Source organism: Salvelinus fontinalis, chromosome 19, assembly GCF_029448725.1.
Source record: "Salvelinus fontinalis isolate EN_2023a chromosome 19, ASM2944872v1, whole genome shotgun sequence".
Taxonomy (NCBI): Eukaryota; Metazoa; Chordata; class Actinopteri; order Salmoniformes; family Salmonidae; genus Salvelinus; species Salvelinus fontinalis.
Genome location: NC_074683.1, coordinates 37,772,449 through 37,794,049, shown reverse-complemented (window position 1 = coordinate 37,794,049; position 21,601 = coordinate 37,772,449). Strand labels below are relative to the sequence as shown.

At 43.3% G+C, this 21,601-nt stretch overlaps 1 protein-coding gene across 1 annotated transcript in view; it reads right to left on the bottom strand.

The window, feature by feature from the left end:
* Positions 1-1,470: 1,470 nt before the first annotated feature.
* LOC129816686 (heparan-sulfate 6-O-sulfotransferase 3-B-like) overlaps positions 1,471-21,601 on the bottom strand; it is a 141,978-nt gene continuing 121,847 nt past the window's right edge. The window contains exon 2 of the mRNA XM_055871456.1: positions 1,471-4,615. Within this exon, the coding sequence (XP_055727431.1) occupies positions 3,871-4,615 (745 nt within the window). The 3' untranslated portion in view covers positions 1,471-3,870. The remainder of the gene's footprint in view (positions 4,616-21,601) is intronic.

Here is a 21,601-nt window from a genome sequence, read left to right as displayed (position 1 = left end):
TGTCTGATAAGCAGACCAATATATCCTTACCTTGTTACTGCTGAATAAAAGCAAGTGGAAGAGACTGGTGATTGTCTAGTTCATATACTGTATATTGACTACCATTTCTGGACCAGAACATTCTGAATTATTTCCCCTTGTCCCTTAGCGATAATCTTACTATAGCAGGAGGAAATGACACTAAATATTTAGTGTTCCTCTCAATGGTCCTCTCGTGTTTGCCTAATTTTGGTGTTTTACAATACTTACATGTATATCTCTTAGACCTGGGATCAAATACCATTTTAATTATTTAAATTACTTTCACATACATTTCAAAGTAAGTATTCTGATATTTTTTGTAAATGCACTTGGAAAGTATTGGTATGCAGTTGAACCCAGGAGTATTTGAAATAATGTATTTGGAAATACATATTTTCAAATATTTTCAAATAGTACGCTATTTATAGGAAAGTATTTGGGGATTTTTTAAATTAATTTTTAAAAAATATTTCCAATTGAAGTAGTTGACTTTGGCCCCATTTTTAGAAAATTCTGAAATACACAGAAAGTAAGTATTTAAAGAACAAATAATTCAATTCACATTTAATTTGAACCCAGGTCGGACCTCTTATTGAAATATAGCCTACTGGAGACAGACACAGTATGACATGAAGTACATCAACTAAAAGGATACTTCATTATGATCCATGAATATCAAAATATTGATGGAAATAATAAAGGCCAAAATTTTGCTAACACAACCAATGCTAATAATTATTGTGTCACGCCCTGGCCTTAGTTATCTTTATTTTCTGTAATATTTTGGTTAGGTCAGGGTTTGACAGGGGGGATGTTTGTGTTTTTGTCTTGTCTTGGGTGGTTGTAGTGTCTAGGGGGTTTTGTTAGAGTGTATGGGTTTGTGTTGCGTGTAGGTATCTAGGTATGTCTATGGTTGCCTGAACGGTTCTCAATCAGAGACAGCTGTCATTCATTTGTCTCTGATTGGAAGCCATATTGAAGGCAGCCATAGGCATTGGGCTGTTGTGGGTAATTGTCTATGTCTAACGCTAGTAGCTGTGTGTGCACTTTCGTTTGTAGCTTCACGTTCGTGGTTTATTGTTTTTAGTATTAGTTTGTATAGTGTTCGTTTCGTCTTCGTCTCTAATAAAAGAAGATGTATTCATATCACTCTGCGTTTTGGTCCGATCCATGCTCTTCCTCAGACGAGGAGAACGAACGTGACATAATGTAAACACGGTTATATATGCATATTGACAGGAGTGCATAGCCTACTGATGAAGAAGAGGTGGATGCCTGGTCACATTACTGGGACAGTGTTTATTTGTGCTGTTTACTAACATGGCCGAACCAAGTGCTTGTAACTGGAATTACATTTAAATATTGAGATCTCATGTATGCGGTGAAATGTCCTTCAATAACATTTCTAATGAATCTGGTTTTATACAAGTGATTCCAGTCAGAAATTGGTCATGGTTGATCAAGGCATTTATTTCTAATATCTGAAGTAGTATTCACCCAGCTTTGTAGACCTGACAAGAAAATTGCTGATAAAGTATGACACGTCAAATGGAATCAAGACTGCCCTTTTCATACACAATCATTTGAATAGTATCATACAGATTCATACATTTAAAAAGTTAACCTTAAACACCACTTCCCAGAGTGATGGTATATAACATTTTTCCTTTAAGACAAAACCTCTTTTGCAATACATAAATGTAAGATTATCTGTTATTCAAAGATGTGCACTTAAATTGAATGACAGTTGAAGTTTATTCAAATCACTCTTTCACAACATGGCCTATCACAGGGATTAGGGAATGGCAGTACAATATCTAGTGTGACATGACCTTTTTAGGTCCAGTTTCATCACTTCATTTACACAGAGATCATAGGTTTTGAAATATTCATTTCAGACTTTCCAGATTTTGCATCAATATATACATCACACTACTGTAAGTTTGAGCAGATAACAACTACATGAAAATAAAATGTTGTTTTTGTCAGGGCGATTTATTCACAGCACATTCCAACCTTTTGAAAGAAAAGTGAAAAAAAAACACTCATGGTATTGTATCCATAATGTTGATTTGAAAATGATGAGGTAATGTATTAACATAGTGGATGTGTTGGCTCAATGACATCGTGACCATTATACAATGATGACAAAAACACACACACGCACACACACACACACACACACACACACACACACACACACACACACACACACACACACACACACACACACACACACACACACACACACACACACACACACACACACACACACACACACACACACACACACACAACCATAATAATTTATTAGCTCATACAATTACTTAAAACGCAAAGGACTAGTTTCCCCGCAACTAGATGCTGCGTATTCTTGGTCAAAAAAGCACTTTCAATAGAGATGATTAATTTAGCAGGCTTTTTAGTCCAAGCGCAGGCCTAATTTGGATCATGGATTCGTAATACTAATACTAATTTAATACTAATACTAAACAACATAAACAATTCCACTCACAGGTTAAGGTTAATTGACCAAAATTGTGCTCAGTGATCAGACAGAACGATCAAATCAGAAGTAGATTAATATTTGAATGAAAATATTGTCATTGGAGAGTTGAAATGCTCATAACAGAACAACACATCAGGTTAGCTGATCCAACAGTGCTGTTGGCGCGGGCTCCGCAAACATGGGAAAACCACAGAGTGTGACGTCGTGAGCACGAGGGCCGAAAGCTGATCACAGAGTAAGGTGTTTAGATGACTATCGCATAGTCTGCCTACTGCCATAATCTGTTTAATATCGTATTATTAGTGTGCATGTAAACTCTCACTAAATTGCAATTAAAAAAGTAATTCTAAGCAGCATATTTTGATTGTGTTCTCTTTAAGAGTTATCATAACCTGCATGATTATAGCTAACTATGACTGATAGAGTTATCACAACCTGCATGATTATAGCTAACTATGACTGATAGAGTTATCACAACCTGCATGATTATAGCTAACTATGACTGATAGAGTTATCACAACCTGCATGATTATAGCTAACTATGACTGATAGAGTTATCACAACCTGCATGATTATAGCTAACTATGACTGATAGAGTTATCACAACCTGCATGATTATAGCTAACTATGACTGATAGAGTTATCACAACCTGCATGATTATAGCTAACTATGACTGATAGAGTTATCACAACCTGCATGATTATAGCTAACTATGACTGATAGAGTTATCACAACCTGCATGATTATAGCTAACTATGACTGATAGGCAGGAAAGTGCAGGAGCACCAAAACAAACCAATAAACTTTAGCAGGGCTGAAACTGAGAAAGAGAGATAGATAGAGATAGTAGACAGAAACAGAGAGAGGGGGGGGAGTAGACAGAGGGGGGAGAGAGAGAGAAAGAGAGGAGATAGTGAGAGAGAGGAGAGGTGGAGAGAGAGAGAGAAAGAGAGAGGGAGAGAAAGAGAGAGGGAGAGAAAGAGAGAGGAAGAGAGAGAGAGAGAGAAAAAGAGAGAGAGAGAGAGAGATGGAGAGAGAGAGAGAAAGAAAGAGGGAGAGAAAGAGAGAGGGAGAGAAAGAGAGAGGAAGAGAGAGAGAGAGAGAGAAAAAGAGAGAGGGAGAGAAAGAGAGAGGGAGAGAAAGAGAGAGGAAGAGAGAGAGAGAGAGAGAGAGAGAGAGAAAAAGAGAGAGGGAGAGAGAGAGAGAGAGAGAGAGAGAGAGAGAGAGAGAGAGAGAGAGAGAGAGAGAGAGAGAGAGAGAGAGAGAGAGAGAGAGAGAGTACCATATGAGACTGACTGTTCTGTGACCTATCTCTGGGTGTGAGGTCAGGAGTGGGACCTCACCAGCGAGCCACCTGGCTGGTGTAGTCTTCGGTGGTGGTGGCCAGCTCGTCTCCCCCCCCTTCCCCGCCCACCTGTGGTTTGGGGAGAGAGTCCCTGCTCTGCTCTCTCTGCTCCCTCTGCTCCCGCAGCCAACGGCGCTCCTGGCGCCTCTTCAAGCGCTCCTCCTGGTGCTGGCGCTGGCGGGTGTATTGGAAGCGCTGGAGGAACAGGTCCTTGGCGTACTCATACAGCTGCACATCCAGGTAGTTTAGCTCCTCGATGCGGCGGCGCACAGCCTCGCTCAGGTCCACGTTGGCGGCGCGCGTGCTGTTGATCTGCGTGAAGGCGGCGATGAAGCGCAGGCTAAACGTCCGCTCAAACAGGTACTGCGTCTTGCGCTGGAACTCGGTCAGTCCGTAGAAGGCCATGTTCTTCAGGTTGTTCATGGCGCTGCCCAGCAGGATGTGGTTGCGCTCACTCTCGTTCATTGATAACAGGTTGTAGCAGCCCACCAGGCTTAGGTCGGCCAGCATGCGCACCTGTCGGTTGTTGGCCAGGTTAGACGGGCAGTCCATGAACTCGGTCAGGGTGACGCCCAACCAGTCGTCCCCGCTGTAGCAGGTGGGCAGTTCGTCCTGCGTGGGTGAGCGCCCGTCACACATGTGCAGGGAGGTCTTCCAGGTGGCTCCGCGCTGCACGTGCTTCCATTCGCTCAGGTAGCGGGAGACGGGGTCACGCAGCATGGTTATGTAGTAGAAGTTCCTGCAGACAAAATAAACAGTCAGAGAGCTGTGAACACATAAACATCACACAGGCCCACGCAGCATTGTACTGACAGGTGGGGACTTTTGTGTCTGTGTAGTACACTTAAAGGTTGGATGCTAATTACCAAACTGAAACTTGAGAGAGGCTCAGAGAGGTCTGTTTCCCTACTGTCCTTGAACATGTATGTTCTTTATGGTGTCAATATTGTGAATATCAACAAAGTCCTGTTTTAGAAGTCATCTGAGGTATGTCTTCATACTTTGATGATATTACAGTACTGATGAGCATGTCAAGTCATCAGAAATAGCCTGAAGCACAAACCTAGTTGGCCAAGTATGTATTTAAAACATATCAGATCCATCCTGCTTTATTTGAATGAGGAGGAGGTGTTTGTGACAGAAGTATTTTGCAGTCCTAATCAAGTGCTCTACCCATCAGTTAACGACCAAACTGAGCTACACGTTTTATAGGAGAAATTCCAGTAGCACTTTGGTGGAGAGGAGAGCTGTTAAATTAAAGATAATTTTTTTAGACACATCACTGCCTCTCCTGCAGAGAGGGACTACCTCCTCAGACCATGTTAGCCTAGGTACAGCCACGGAACATGGGAGATGTCACGTGTGCTCCCTCTCTGGCCTCTAGGTCACCAGGCTGCTCGTTATGGCGCACACCTGTCACCATCGTTATGCGCCCCTGCGCATCATAGACTCACCTGGACTCTATCACTTCCCTGATTACCTGTCCTATATATGTCACTCCCTTTGGTTCCTTCCCCAGGCGTCATTGTTTCGGTTCCAGTGTTAAGTCTGTGCGTTGGTCGTGTTTCTTAGTTTGTTTTTTGGTGTGTTTTTTACATTTTTTAAACACTCACTCCCTGAACTTGCGTCCTGACTCTCAGCGCACATTGCTACAGAAGAAAAATGTAGAATCTTTAAATTCAACAGATTCCTGTAGTGCCAACTTAAAGGATATTCATAGGAGAAGAACAGTGTAAAGGCTACAGTACAATCGGAGAATGTGCTGGAAAATCGAGACCAGTAAGCAACTTAGAACAAAGTGAAAACACTGTCTAAAAGCTATGGAGAACAAACTCTGAAACTTCCTCAAAAAATATGTAGTTAGTGGGAATGATAGACAGTCGAGTTCCACAATACTGGCCGGCTCCTAATGGACAAACACATATAAGAAGATTCATAATGTTTTCCACACTGTACTTTGCAAAGAGAGCTGTCCATTTATACAAATTACCACAAGGCTTTGTGACAACTTCAAAGGAAAAACATCAGACTCCCAAACACACCAAACATCTGAAATGGCACGAAGTACATGAGGAAGGGTTAGGGGTGGAGAATGTATCATTTTTTTAAACTTCGGAAACAGCATTTTCTAGCAATCTAGAGCCATAACCATTATGCTTCTATGTAAAAAAAGGTTTATTTTTCTGCATATCTAAGCGTACCTCTTCAGCTGTGTATCCTCCTGAACAGTGGTATATATTTTTTTTTTTAAGAAACTAAATATGCTTCTCTGCTTTTGCTAAAATGTGGGTCAAAGATAAAAAGGAATGTGAGTCTTATACAGAACATTTAGTAAATGCTTGCTTTTCTAAAGTCTACCAAGATAGTTAGACAAGCCAGCTACTTAAAATTGATTGATGGCCTGAAATGGCTTCTTGGTAGGTGTTAAGAGTTTGGGAACCTATCTGGGCTAGCTAAAGCCAACATCATAACATTTCTAGGTGGCTATTAGTATTACAGAGAAACAAAATAAACCAAATATTTTTTATATTTAATTTTATAAACAGGACAAATCTGACGGGGTATGTGCCCCTGTGTCCTGTCCGGGCATGACAACACTGCTCCCAAACTCCAGGAATGTTAGTCAAGGCAGAGGTGGCCTCCTCTAAGTGCAAATTAATATTACATTGCCGCATTCGGATGTGACCCAGGAGAACAGACTGGCTGGATAAAGTGGGATGTGACCCAGGAGAACAGACTGGCTGGATAAAGTGGGATGTGACCCAGGAGAACAGACTGGCAGGATAAAGTGGGATGTGACCCAGGAGAACAGACTGGCTGGATAAAGTGGGATGTGACCCAAGAGAACCGACTGGCTGGATAAAGTGGGATGTGACCCAGGAGAACAGACTGGCTGGATAAAGTGGTATGTGACCCAGGAGAACAGACTGGCAGGATAATGTGGGATGTGACCCAGGAGAACAGACTGGCTGGATAAAGTGGGATGTGACCCAGGAGAACAGACTGGCTGGATAAAGTGGGATGTGACCCAGGAGAACAGACTGGCAGGATAAAGTGGGATGTGACCCAGGAGAACTGACTGGCTGGATAAAGTGGGATGTGACCCAAGAGAACCGACTGGCAGGATAAAGTGGGATGTGACCCAGGAGAACAGACTGGCTGGATAAAGTGGGATGTGACCCAGGAGAACAGACTGGCAGGATAAAGTGGTATGTGACCCAGGAGAACAGACTGGCTGGATAAAGTGGGATGTGACCCAGGAGAACAGACTGGCTGGATGAAGTGGGATGTGACCCAGGAGAACAGACTGGCTGGATAAAGTGGGATGTGACCCAAGAGAACTGACTGGCTGGATAAAGTGGGATGTGACCCAGGAGAACAGACTGGCTGGATAAAGTGGGATGTGACCCAGGAGAACAGATTGGCTGGATAAAGTGGGATGTGACCCAGGAGAACAGACTGGCAGGATAAAGTGGGATGTGACCCAGGAGAACAGACTGGCAGGATAAAGTGGGATGTGACCCAGGAGCACAGACTGGCTGGATAAAGTGGGATGTGACCCAGGAGAACAGACTGGATGGATAAAGTGGGATGTGACCCAGGAGAACAGACTGGCTGGATAAAGTGGGATGTGACCCAAGAGAACTGACTGGCTGGATAAAGTGGGATGTGACCCAGGAGAACAGACTAGCTGGATAAAGTGGGATGTGACCCAGGAGAACAGACTGGCTGGATAAAGTGGGATGTGACCCAAGAGAACCGACTGGCTGGATAAAGTGAGATGTGACCCAGGGGACTCCAAAGCTACTCAGCTTTTCAGGTACACCATAAACACACACACAGGTAAACAGATACATTCACACGGAGGCACGCACACACTGACACACACACTCATCCCGCAGGATTTTAACCAATGCAGACTTCAAACCACTCTCTAGTCTTCTGTATTCTGAGATGCCCTGTTCCTTGTATTCTGCTCTAACAACTACACATTGTACTTCAGTACTGTTAAATTAGCCCTCTTTCAGGTCTCCTGTCAGTACTGTTAAATTAGCACTATTTCTTCCCCCGTCAGTAGTGTTAAATTAGCCCTATTTCTGGCCCCCTGTCAGTACTGTTAAATCAGCCCTATTTCTGGCCCCCTGTCAATACTGTTGAATTAGCCCTATTTCTGGCCCCCTGTCAATACTGTTGAATTAGCCCTATTTCTGGCCCCCTGTCAATACGATTAAATTAGCCCTATTTCTGGCCCCCTGTCAATACGGTTAAATTAGCCCTATTTCTGGCCCCCTGTCAGTACTGTTAAATCAGCCCTATTTCTGGCGCCCTGTCAGTACTGTAAATCAGCCCTATTTCTGGCCCCCTGTCAGTACTGTAAATCAGCCCCTGCTCTGGAAAAATAAGAGTGCTTAGATTACAATACTGTCATGACCATAGTCATAGTCTGCAAGGATACACCACACAGTAACATTGTATTTCTACAATCTAGATAACTTCACTTGAAGACTACACACTGTCCTGTCAAATGGACTCGTTACTCACTAGCAACAGTCAGGGCAACAATATCCACTGAATATAAGCCAAATTAACTGTTTTTTCCCCGGTCTCTTTCTCTGCAAGACATTGCATGTTCACATTAGTAAGGTATCATTATTATTAAATTACAGTAAACATGTAGTCTTGAAAAGGGGCGTTTGTTCGTTATGCATCAGGATTACTCCGATTTTCACTAAATCAACTATTGTGGGGAAAAGGTTTCTGAAAGTACTGTATACTCTTACACTCCAATAACTCCCCTGTGATGTGCCATGACATCAGTGTGCATGGGTGCGGAGAGCACCCTCTCTCTCTCCCACCACGTGGTGAGATGGCACTGTGTGTCAGGCAGTAAGCTGTGATTAGATCCCCGCTGGCAGCAGCTGCACCCTGGCTCTTCTCTTCATACTGGAGTTGGCTGTTCAGACGCAGCAGACAGACACACATATCCTCATTAGCCTGTCTCAGGGACATAAACACATGAAGCAAGTGTTGCCTGAGCACGCCGACACGCTCAAAGGTCATCCGTGTGCACCATCAGTGTCATGGAACATCAGCATCAAAGCATCTACATCGCCGCCTCAGAGAGAAGAGCCCCTGCATACCATAGATGATCTTCAGACAGGGGAGGTGAGTCGGCCCAGCGAGCTACCTCCCTTACGCTTTTCTCCCTTCCTCCATCCTAATCACTTCGTATAGCCATCGTCTGCAATCACACGTTGAATTGGCACTTGCTATCTTGAATGTTCAGATGGAATAATTTGGAGTTTGTTAATATGTTGACGTAATGTCACCAGGAGGCAGATAGACATCTCTGACGTTCCAACCAAGTGTTTAAGTTGGAGGGCTGTTGAACCCCAGTTAATCATGGATCAATAATGGATGTGAAGCATATTGCATCTCAGTCAGCTCCGGGATGTTGATCTGAAAGGCAGCAGCACGAGTCACTGGAGCGAAGACTAATGGGTCATTATCATGGATGAAGCGTAGAAGAACATATGGATCCAAATGAGGCTGAGAGGGAGCTATGCTGCTTGGATTAAATGAACGTTTCAACTTTTGTTTGACTATACACTATTTTAATTTTTTTTAATTTAACCTTTATTTAACTAGGCAAGTCAGTTAAGAACAAATTCTTATTTACAATGACAGCCTACCAAAAGGCAAAAGGCCTCCTGCAGGGACATGGGCGGGGAGTAAAAATTTAAATATAAATTAGAACAAAACTCACAACACGGCAAGAAACAACTGTACATAAAGAAAGACCTAAGACAGCAACATAGCAAGGCAGCAACACATGACAACAACATGGTAGCAACTTGACAAGGTAGCAGCACAACACATGGTACAAGCATTATTGGGCACAGACAACAACACAAAGGGAAAGAAGGTAGAGACAACAATACATCACACAAAACAGCCAAAACTGTCAGTAAAAGTGTACATGATTGAGTCTGAATGTAGAGATGGAGATAAAACTGTCCAGTTTGAGTGTTTGTTGCAGCTCGTTCCAGTCGCTAGCTGCTGCGAACTGAAAAGACGAGCGGCCCAGGGATGTGTGTGCATTGGGGACCTTTAACAGAATGTGACTGGCAGAACGGGTGTTGTATGTGGAGGATGAGGGCTGCAGTAGGTATCTCAGATATGGGGGAGTGAGGCCTGAGGTTTTAGAAATAAGCAGTGGCGTTTGCGAAGGGTATACAGAGATGACCAGTTTACAGAGGAGTATGGAGTGCAGTGATGTGTCCTATAAGGAGCATTGGTGGTAAATCTGATGGCCAAATGGTAAAGAACTTCTAGCCACTTGAGAGCACCCTTACCTGTCGATTTATAAATTATGTTTCCATATTCTAGCATGGGTAGGATGGTCATCTGAATCAGGGTTAGTTTGGCAGCTGGGGTGAAAGAACAGCAACTACGATAGAGGAAACCAAGTCTAGATTTAACTTTAGCCTGCAGCTTTGTGCTGAGAGAAGGACAGTGTACCATCTAGCCATACTCCCAAGTACTGGTATGAGGTGACTACCTCAAGCTCTAAAACCTCAGAGGTAGTAATTACACCTGTGGGGAGAGGGGCATTCTTCTTACCGGTCAAATCGGTGTCCAAAAATACAGATTTCCGATTGTTATGAAAACTTGAAATCGGCCCTAATTAATCGACCATTCCGATTAATCAGTCGACTTCTAATGTGTACCATTGTGATTCTGTAAGTAAGCAAGTCAGGCCTTGTCCAGAAACTGACGCACCGGCGCCGACTGATCTCGTGTGACGGAGATCTCCTGAGTGTTGTTTTATAAGAAATTACCTCATATCTTTCCCTTGAGGTTCTCACCCAATCTGTTCACTTGTTTAACTGCACCATGTATGGTTTACAACCACTTAAGAAAAGCTTTGATCACTTTGTTTGCTAGCCCACTGCAGTCTGCTGGAAATAGACAGGGAACGTGAAGTGTGTGCTGAATCTAACCCCATGTTGTGTGGCTGATTAGACTTGCTCGACATCCTTTTCTGTGCCGCATCATGTAATAGAAATGAATATGCAACGAACTCCAATGGCCTGCGCTCGAGGCCATTTCAGACAAGCGCTGCGTTTCATCTTGGACCTGGCGAAGCCTCAAACCTACTGCTCCCTCTCTCTGTATGAAGCGTGTTGCTCAGACTCTGCTTTTCAGAAGCCTCAGAAGTTCACCGTCTGCCCAGCAGGATTACAAGGGTCAAACAGCTCTCTGTGCTGATACCTTTCGTTCAAAGGCAGTCTCCGCTCATGAAAGAGATGTATCAGAGAGAAATATATACGACAAAATAAAGCTTAAACTCAACTGAGCTTTAAGGTCAAATGCAGCCAATTTTTTTGCGCAATATAAAATAATTTCTGGGTCACAATTAAGTACATTACTGTGATTGTTTCAATAAAAATGGTCAAAAAGACACTAAAGAAATATTCTTTGCAGAGTAATGAGTGAATTCTGCTAGGACTGTCTGGGAGCGGTTTGTGGGGAGGGGAAAACTGAAAACTAGCTGTTATTGGCCGAGAGGTTTGGAACGCTCTTGCTTATTGGTCTATTAGCTGATAATTAACTGGTGATGTCACCAGGCAGGCCAAAACCATCCCACCAAAACAGGTTCAAATTTCAGGTGGTCTTTTCAAACAGCTCTTATCCTAAAAGGGCATTATCATAATTTTCACTATTTCACAATAATATTCCAACCTCATAGTGTGGAAATATATATAAAACACATGAAAATCTGGTTTTAATATGCATTTCAAGTCATGCTTTAGGGACAGACAATTATTGTGAGTGCCTGTGTAAACTTGACTTATTATGCAAGTCAATCAGTCAATCAAATGTATTTATAAAGCCCTTTTTACATCAGCCGATGTCACAGAGTGCTATACAGAAACCCAGCCTAAAACCCCAAACAGCAAGCAATGCAGATGTAGAAGCACGGTGTCTAGGAAACACTCCCTAGAAAGGCCAGAACCTAGGAAGAAACCTAAAGAGGAACCAGGTGCCATTGTTCTTCCGTCCTGCCAAGAATAGTCTTAATGAGCTTGATTTTACTCAAACCAATCAGTGACATTATCCACAGAGCAAACACTGTGTTACAGGTAGCGGTGATGATTTCCATTCCAAGTCCTTTGGTGTCAAATATCCACGAAGACTGTCCAACTACAAGGGTTTTACCTAAGGAGGGGTTCTTCCTGTAGATGTATACCTCACTTGACTCCTGGCCTTTCCTCCGCTCTCCACTCTGCTTCTCCTCCATGTCCATGTCCTACAGACATCAGCACTCTCCACTCTGCTTCTCCTCCATGTCCATGTCCTACAGATATCAGCACTCTCCACTCTGCTTCTCCTCCATGTCCATGTCCTACAGATATCAGCACTCTCCACTCTGCTTCTCCTCCATGTCCATGTCCTACAGACATCAGCACTCTCCACTCTGCTTCTCCTCCATGTCCATGTCCTACAGACATCAGCACTCTCCACTCTGCTTCTCCTCCATGTCCATGTCCTACAGACATCAGCACTCTCCACTCTGCTTCTCCTCCATGTCCATGTCCTACAGACATCAGCACTCTCCACTCTGCTTCTCCTCCATGTCCATGTCCTACAGACATCAGCACTCTCCACTCTGCTTCTCCTCCATGTCCATGTCCTACAGACATCAGCACTCTCCACTCTGCTTCTCCTCCTCCCTTAGGATTCCCAACCTTTCCTCTAAAGGTTGTCGGATTAATCACGCTTCTGATTCCAGTCGTCTATCTCTCCCACTTTCACTCTACTACCTCTCTCTCATATATATATATATATATATATATATATATATATATATATATATATATATATATATATATATATACATACATACATGCACATTTGTGGCCTGCTGGAGGTCATTTTGCAGGGCTCTGGCAGTGCACCTCCTTGCACAAACGCGGAGGTAGCGGTCCTGCTGCTGGGTTGTTGCCCTCCTACGGCCTCCTCCACGTCTCCTGATGTACTGGCCTGTCTCCTGGTAGCGCCTGCATGCTCTGGACACTACGCTGACAGACACAGCAAATCTTTTTTGCCACAGTTCGCATTGATGTGCCATCCTGGATGAACTGCACTCCCTGAGCCACTTGTGTGGGTTGTAGACTCCGTCTCATGCTACCACTAGAGCGAGAGCACCGCCAGCATTCAAAAGTGACCAAAACATCAGCCAGGAAGCATAGGAACTGAGAAGTGGTCTGTGGTGACCACCTGCAGAATCACTCCTGTTTTGGGGGGTGTCTTGCTAATTGCCTATAATTTCCACCTTTTGTCTATTCCATTTGCACAACAGCATGTGAAATTTACTGTCAATCAGTGTTGCTTCCTAAGTGGACAGTTTGATTTCACAGAAGTGTGATTGACTTGGAGTTACATTGTGTTGTTTAAGTGTTCCCTTTATTTTTTTGAGCAGTGTATATATATATATATATATACAGTATATCACAAAAATGAGTACACCCCTCACATTTTTGTAAATATTTGAGTATATCTTTTCATCTGACAACACTGAAGAAATGACACTTTGCTACAATGTAAAGTAGTGAGTGTACAGCTTGTATAACAGTGTACATTTGCTGTCCCCTCAAAATAACTCAACACACAGCCATTAATGTCTAAACCACTGGCAACAAAAGTGAGTACACCCCTAAGTGAAAATGTCCAAATTGGGCCCAATTAGCCATTTTCCCTCCCCGGTGTCATGTGACTCGTTAGTGTTACAAGGTCTCAGGAGTGAATGGGGAGCAGGTGTGTTAAATTTGGTGTCATCGCTCTCACACTCCCTCATACTGACTGGTCACTGGAAGTTCAACATGGCACCTCATGGCAAAGAACTCTCTGAGGATCTGAAAAAAATAATTGTTGCTCCACATAAAGATGGCCTGGGCTATAAGAAGATTGGCAAGACCCTGAAACTGAGCTGCAGCACGGTGGCCAAGACCATACAGCGGTTTAACTGGACAGGCTCCACTCAGAACAGGCCTCGCCATGGTCGACCAAAGAAGTTGAGTGCACGTGCTCAGCGTCATATCCAGAGGTTGTCTTTGGGAAATAGACGTATGAGTGCTGCCAGCATTGCTGCAGAGGTTGAAGGGGTGGGGGGTCAGCCTGTCAGTGCTCAGACCATACGCCGTACACTGCATCAAATTGGTCTGCATGGCTGTCGTCCCAGAAGGAAGCCTCTTCTAAAGATGATGCACAACAAAGCCCGCAAACAGTTTGCTGAAGACAGGCAGACCAAGGACATGGATTACTGGAACCATGTCCTGTGGTCTGATGAGACCAAGACAAACTTATTTGGTTCAGATGGTGTCAAGCGTGTGTGGCGGCAACCAGGTGAGGAGTACAAAGACAAGTGTGTCTTACCTACAGTCAAGCATGGTGGTGGGAGTGTCATGGTCTGGGGCTGCATGAGTGCTGCCGGCACTGGGGAGCTACAATTCATTGAGGGAACCATGAATGCCAACATGTACTGTGACATAATGAAGCAGAGCATGATCCCCTCCCTTCGGAGACTGGGCCGCAGGGCAGTATTCCAACATGATAACGACCACAAACACACCTCTGAGACGACCACTGCCTTGGTAATGAAGCGGAGGGTAAAGGTGATGGACTGGCCAAGCATGTCTCCAGACCTAAACCCTATTGAGCATCTGTGGGGCCTCCTCAAACGGAAGGTGGAGGAGTGCAAGGTCTCTAACATCCACCAGCTCCGTGATGTCGTCATTGAGGAGTGGAAGAGGACTCCAGTGGCAACCTGTGAAGCTCTGGTGAACTCCATGCCCAAGAGGGTTAAGGCAGTGCTGAAAAATGATGGTGGCCACACAAAATATTGACACTTTGGGCCCAATTTGGACATTTTCACTTAAGGGTGTACTCACTTTTGTTGCCAGCGGTTCAGACATTAATGGCTGTGTGTTGAGTTATTTTGAGGGGACAGTAAATTTACACTGTTATACAAGCTGTACACTCACTACTTTACATTGTAGCAAAGTGTCATTTCTTCAGTGTTGTCACATGAAAAGATATACTCAAATATTTACAAAAATGTGAGGGGTGTACTCACTTTTGTGATATACTGTTTATATACATATATATATATGAACAACTGTGAAGCTTTCTTGTTGAATCTGGTTGTTTAAAAAGATACAATTGCTCTGAAATAAATTATCTCTATGCACTGTTGGCTACAGAGGAGGCTGCTGAGGGGAGCACGGCTCACAATAAAGGCTGGAACAGAGCAAATGGAATGGCATTGTATTTTATCCCATTCCACTTATTCCACTCCAGCCAACACCACCAATCCGTCCTCTCCAATTAAGGTGCCACCAACCTCATGGGATTTACTAAAAAATAATAACCAAAATTCCAGCAGACAGCTTGATTTCATCGGGACAAACACATTTAGTCTGCTATATGCCTATCTTGCCCGAGATCGCAGTATCCAAAGCAAGGAGAAATCAATTCCTAATAAAGAACTGTGCTGACGGTTTTAGACGGTGTATTAGTTCTATCATACTGCCAGTAGAGGGACGATGATTTACTCTATGTTTCATTATTCATATTAGCAAGTTGTATTGAAACTCCACAGACACACACTACTTTGTGTGTCATATACAGTGGGGTCCGGAATTATTGGATCCTCTGATAAAGATGAGCAAACAATACTGTTTACAAATACTGATCTATATTGTATGCTAAAACATATTATTTTATACCAATACAATTGCTCAGAGAAAGATATTTAAGTAATACATTTATTTTTATTTTTAAGATAGAGGTAAAATATCATTGGATCCCCTGTTTTTAAATGCTCTATCACCCTCACCCTGCGAGGGTAACACTGAACCTTTTTCTAAAATGTTTTATAAGTTTGGAGAACACATTGGGAGGGATCTTAGACCATTCCTCCATACAGAATCCTTCCAGATCCTTGATATCCCTCTAATTCAAACCACAGGTTTTCAATGGGGTTCAAGTCTGGAAAATGTTAGATTTTGTGGTAAATTAACCATTTCTTTGTGGATTGTGATGTGTGCTTGGAGTTGTTGTCTTGCTGGAAGATCCACTTGCGGCCAAATTTCAGCCTCCTGGCAGAGGCCACCAGGTTTTTAGCTAAAATGTCTAGGTACTTGGCCATATATCACATACCCTCGTGCCTTATTGCTTAAATATCCTAGTTGTAGTTTGAAAAGAGCAGAGTTGGCGAGACTTGCGCTGTCTCTTGAGCTATTTTTATAGGCTACCTTTTAGGAGTGGGATGATTTTCAGACGAGAAATATGGGTGATCATTATTAATTTCTAGGCAATGTAGTAAACTATAGCCTAATCATATTCAGGAAATACATTTCCTTGGAAAGAAATGCCCATTCATAGGCTATAGCTTACTCTGTTTAATTAAGACCACATGAGTACTTGCTCTTGCAGGTATGGCTACTGAACTGGAAGCAGCAAGAATGATGATATCAACACTTGCTACGTTTTGCAGAGTCCTATAGGATATAGCCTACCTTTTAGGAGCATGATTTGCAGGCAGAGACAAATAAATGGATAATCGATACTTATTGAGAATGAAAAGGTGCAACGCTGTCTCACCATAGTAGCCTAACATGTGTTCACCATAGTAGCCTAACCTATGTGTTCACCACAGTAGCCTAACCTGTGTTCACCATAGTAGCCTAACCTGTGTTCACCATAGTAGCCTAACCTGTGTTCACCATAGTAGCCTAACTTATGTGTTTACCATAGTAGCCTAACCTGTGTTCACCGTAGTAGCCTAACCTATGTGTTCACCATAGTAGCCTAACCTATGTGTTCACCATAGTAGCCTAACCTATGTGTTCACCATAGTAGCCTAACCTATGTGTTCACCATAGTAGCCTAACCCATGTGTTCACCATAGTAGCCTAACCTATGTGTTCACCATAGTAGCCTAACCCATGTGTTCACCATAGTAGCCTAACCTATGTGTTCACCATAGTAGCCTAACCTGTGTTCACCATAGTAGCCTAACCTGTGTTCACCATAGTAGCCTAACCCATGTGTTCACCATAGTAGCCTAACCTGTGTTCACCATAGTAGCCTAACCCATGTGTTCACCATAGTAGCCTAACCTATGTGTTCACCATAGTAGCCCAACCTGTGTTCACCATAGTAGCCTAACCTGTGTTCACCATAGTAGCCTAACCCATGTGTTCACCATAGTAGCCTAACCTGTGTTCACCATTGTAGCCTAACCTATGTGTTCACCATAGTAGCCTAACCTGTGTTCACCATAGTAGCCTAACCTATGTGTTCACCATAGTAGCCTAACCTATGTGTTCACCATAGTAGCCTAACCTGTGTTCACCATAGTAGCCTAACCTATGTGTTCACCATAGTAGCCTAACCTGTGTTCACCATAGTAGCCTAACCTATGTGTTCACCATAGTAGCCTAACCTGTGTTCACCATAGTAGCCTAACCTGTGTTCACCATAGTAGCCTAACCTGTAGTCACCATAGTAACCTAACCCATGTGTTCACCATAGTAACCTATCCTATGTGTCCACCATAGTAGCCTAACCTGTGTTCACCATAGTAGCCTAACCTGTGGTCACCATAGTAACCTAACCCATGTGTTCTCCATAGTAGCCTAACCTGTGTTCACCATAGTAGCCTAACCTGTAGTCACCATAGTAACCTAACCCATGTGTTCACCATAGTAGCCTAACCTGTGTTCACCATAGTAGCCTAACCTATGTGTTCACCATTGTAGCCTAACCTATGTGTTCACCATAGTAGCCTAACCTGTGTTCACCATAGTAACTTAAGCTATGATCACCCTGAGGAAGGCACAGTGATGCCGAAACGTTGGTAAATACCCATTAAATTGCTGGGAGTTTATATATGGAGTGTGCGACTTTCTTTATTTTGATAGTTTATAGTTTATTCACCATAGTAGCCTAACATATGTGTTCACCATAGTAACCTAACCTATGTGTTCACCATAGTAGCCTAACCTATGTGTTCACCATAGTAGCCTAACCTATGTGTTCACCATAGTAGCCTAACCTATGTGTTCACCATAGTAGCCTAACCTGTGGTCACCATAGTAACCTAACCTATGTGTTCACCATAGTAACCTAACCTGTGTGTTCACCATAGTAGCCTAACCTGTGTGTTCACCATAGTAGCCTAACCTGTGTGTTCACCATAGTAGCCTAACCCATGTGGTCACCATAGTAACCTAACCTATGTGTTCACCATAGTAGCCTAACCTGTGTTCACCGTAGTAGCCTAACCTATGTGTCCACCATAGTAACCTAACCTGTGTGTTCACCATAGTAGCCTAACCCATGTGGTCACCATAGTAACCTAACCCATGTGTTCACCATAGTAGCCTAACCTATGTGTTCACCATAGTAGCCTAACCTATGTGTTCACCATAGTAGCCTAACCTATGTGTTCACCATTGTAGCCTAACCCATGTGTTCACCATAGTAGCCTAACCTGTGTTCACCATAGTAGCCTAACCTGTGTTCACCATAGTAGCCTAACCTATGTGTTCACCATAGTAGCCTAACCTGTGTTCACCATAGTAGCCTAACCTATGTGTTCACCATAGTAGCCTAACCTATGTGTTCACCATAGTAGCCTAACCTATGTGTTCACCATAGTAGCCTAACCTATGTGTTCACCATAGTAGCCTAACCTATGTGTTCACCATTGTAGCCTAACCCATGTGTTCACCATAGTAGCCTAACCTGTGTTCACCATAGTAGCCTAACCTGTGTTCACCATAGTAGCCTAACCTATGTGTTCACCATAGTAGCCTAACCTGTGTTCACCATAGTAGCCTAACCTATGTGTTCACCATAGTAGCCTAACCTATGTGTTCACCATAGTAACCTAACCTGTGGTCACCATAGTAACCTAACCCATGTGTTCACCATAGTAGCCTAACCTGTGTTCACCATAGTAGCCTAACCTGTGTTCACCATAGTAGCCTAACCTATGTGTTCACCATAGTAGCCTAACCTATGTGTCCACCATAGTAACCTAACCTGTGTGTTCACCAGAGTAGCCTAACCTGTGTTTACCATAGTAGCCTAACCTATGTGTTCACCATAGTAGCCTAACCTATGTGTTCACCATAGTAGCCTAACCGATGTGTTCACCATAGTAGCCTAACCTATGTGTTCACCATAGTAGCCTAACCTATGTGTTCACCATAGTAGCCTAACCTATGTGTTCACCATAGTAGCCTAACCTATGTGTTCACCATTGTAGCCTAACCCATGTGTTCACCATAGTAGCCTAACCTGTGTTCACCATAGTAGCCTAACCTGTGTTCACCATAGTAGCCTAACCTATGTGTTCACCATAGTAGCCTAACCTATGTGTTCACCATAGTAGCCTAACCTATGTGTTCACCATAGTAGCCTAACCTATGTGTTCACCATAGTAGCCTAACCTATGTGTTCACCATTGTAGCCTAACCCATGTGTTCACCATAGTAGCCTAACCTGTGTTCACCATAGTAGCCTAACCTGTGTTCACCATAGTAGCCTAACCTATGTGTTCACCATAGTAGCCTAACCTGTGTTCACCATAGTAGCCTAACCTATGTGTTCACCATAGTAGCCTAACCTATGTGTTCACCATAGTAACCTAACCTGTGGTCACCATAGTAACCTAACCCATGTGTTCACCATAGTAGCCTAACCTGTGTTCACCATAGTAGCCTAACCTGTGTTCACCATAGTAGCCTAACCTATGTGTTCACCATAGTAGCCTAACCTATGTGTCCACCATAGTAACCTAACCTGTGTGTTCACCAGAGTAGCCTAACCTGTGTTTACCATAGTAGCCTAACCTATGTGTTCACCATAGTAGCCTAACCTATGTGTTCACCATAGTAGCCTAACCGATGTGTTCACCATAGTAGCCTAACCTATGTGTCCACCATAGTAACCTAACCCATGTGGTTACCATAGTAACCTAACCTGTGTTCACCATAGTAGCCTAACCTATGTGTTCACCATAGTAGCCTAACCTATGTGTTCACCATAGTAGCCTAACCCATGTGGTCACCATAGTAACCTAACCCATGTGTTCACCATAGTAGCCTAACCTATGTGTTCACCAGAGTAGCCTAACCCATGTGTTCACCATAGTAGCCTAACCTATGTTCACCAGAGTAGCCTAACATGTGTTCACCATAGTAGCCTAACCTATGTGTTCACCATAGTAGCCTAACCTATGTGTTCACCATAGTAGCCTAACCTATGTTCACCAGAGTAGCCTAACATGTGTTCACCATAGTAACCTAACCCATGTGGTCACCATAGTAGCCTAACCTGTGTTCACCAGAGTAGCCTAACATGTGTTCACCATAGTAGCCTAACCTATGTGTTCACCATAGTAGCCTAACCTGTGGTCACCATAGTAGCCTAACCTATGTAGTCACCATAGTAGCCTAACCTATGTGTTCACCATAGTAGCCTAACCTATGTGGTCACCATAGTAACCTAACCTGTGGTCACCATAGTAACCTAACCCATGTGGTCACCATAGTAACCTAACCCATGTGGTCACCATAGTAACCTAACCTGTGTTCACCATAGTAGCCTAACCTATGTGTTCACCATAGTAGCCTAACCTATGTGTTCACCATAGTAGCCTAACCTATGTGTTCACCATAGTAACCTAACCCATGTGTTCACCATAGTAGCCTAACCCATGTGGTCACCATAGTAACCTAACCCATGTTGTCACCATAGTAACCTAACCTGTGGTCACCATAGTAGCCTAACCTATGTGTTCACCATAGTAACCTAACCCATGTGTTCACCATAGTAGCCTAACCTGTAGTCACCATAGTAACCTAACCCATGTGTTCACCATAGTAGCCTAACTTATGTGTTCACCATAGTAACCTAACCCATGTGGTCACCATAGTAACCTAACCTGTGTTCACCATAGTAACCTAACCCATGTGTTCACCATAGTAGCCTAACCTATGTGTTCACCATAGTAACCTAACCTGTGTTCACCATAGTAGCCTAACCTATGTGTTCACCATAGTAACCTAACCTGTGTGTTCACCATAGTAACCTAACCTATGTGTTCACCATAGTAACCTAACCTGTGTGTTCACCATAGTAACCTAACCTATGTGTTCACCATAGTAGCCTAACCTATGTGTTCACCATAGTAACCTAACCTGTGTGTTCACCATAGTAACCTAACCTGTGTGTTCACCATAGTAACCTAACCCATGTGGTCACCATAGTAACCTAACCTGTGGTCACCATAGTAGCCTAACCTATGTGTTCACCATAGTAGCCTAACCTGTGTGTTCACCATAGTAGCCTAACCTATGTGTTCACCATAGTAACCTAACCTGTGTGTTCACCATAGTAACCTAACCTGTGTGTTCACCATAGTAACCTAACCTATGTGTTCACCATAGTAACCTAACCTGTGTTCACCATAGTAGCCTAACCTGTGTTCACCATAGTAACCTAACCTGTGTTCACCATAGTAGCCTAACCTATGTGTCCACCATAGTAGCCTAACCTATGTGTTCACCATAGTAGCCTAACCTATGTGTTCACCATAGTAGCCTAACCTATGTGTTCACCATAGTAGCCTAACCTATGTGTTCAC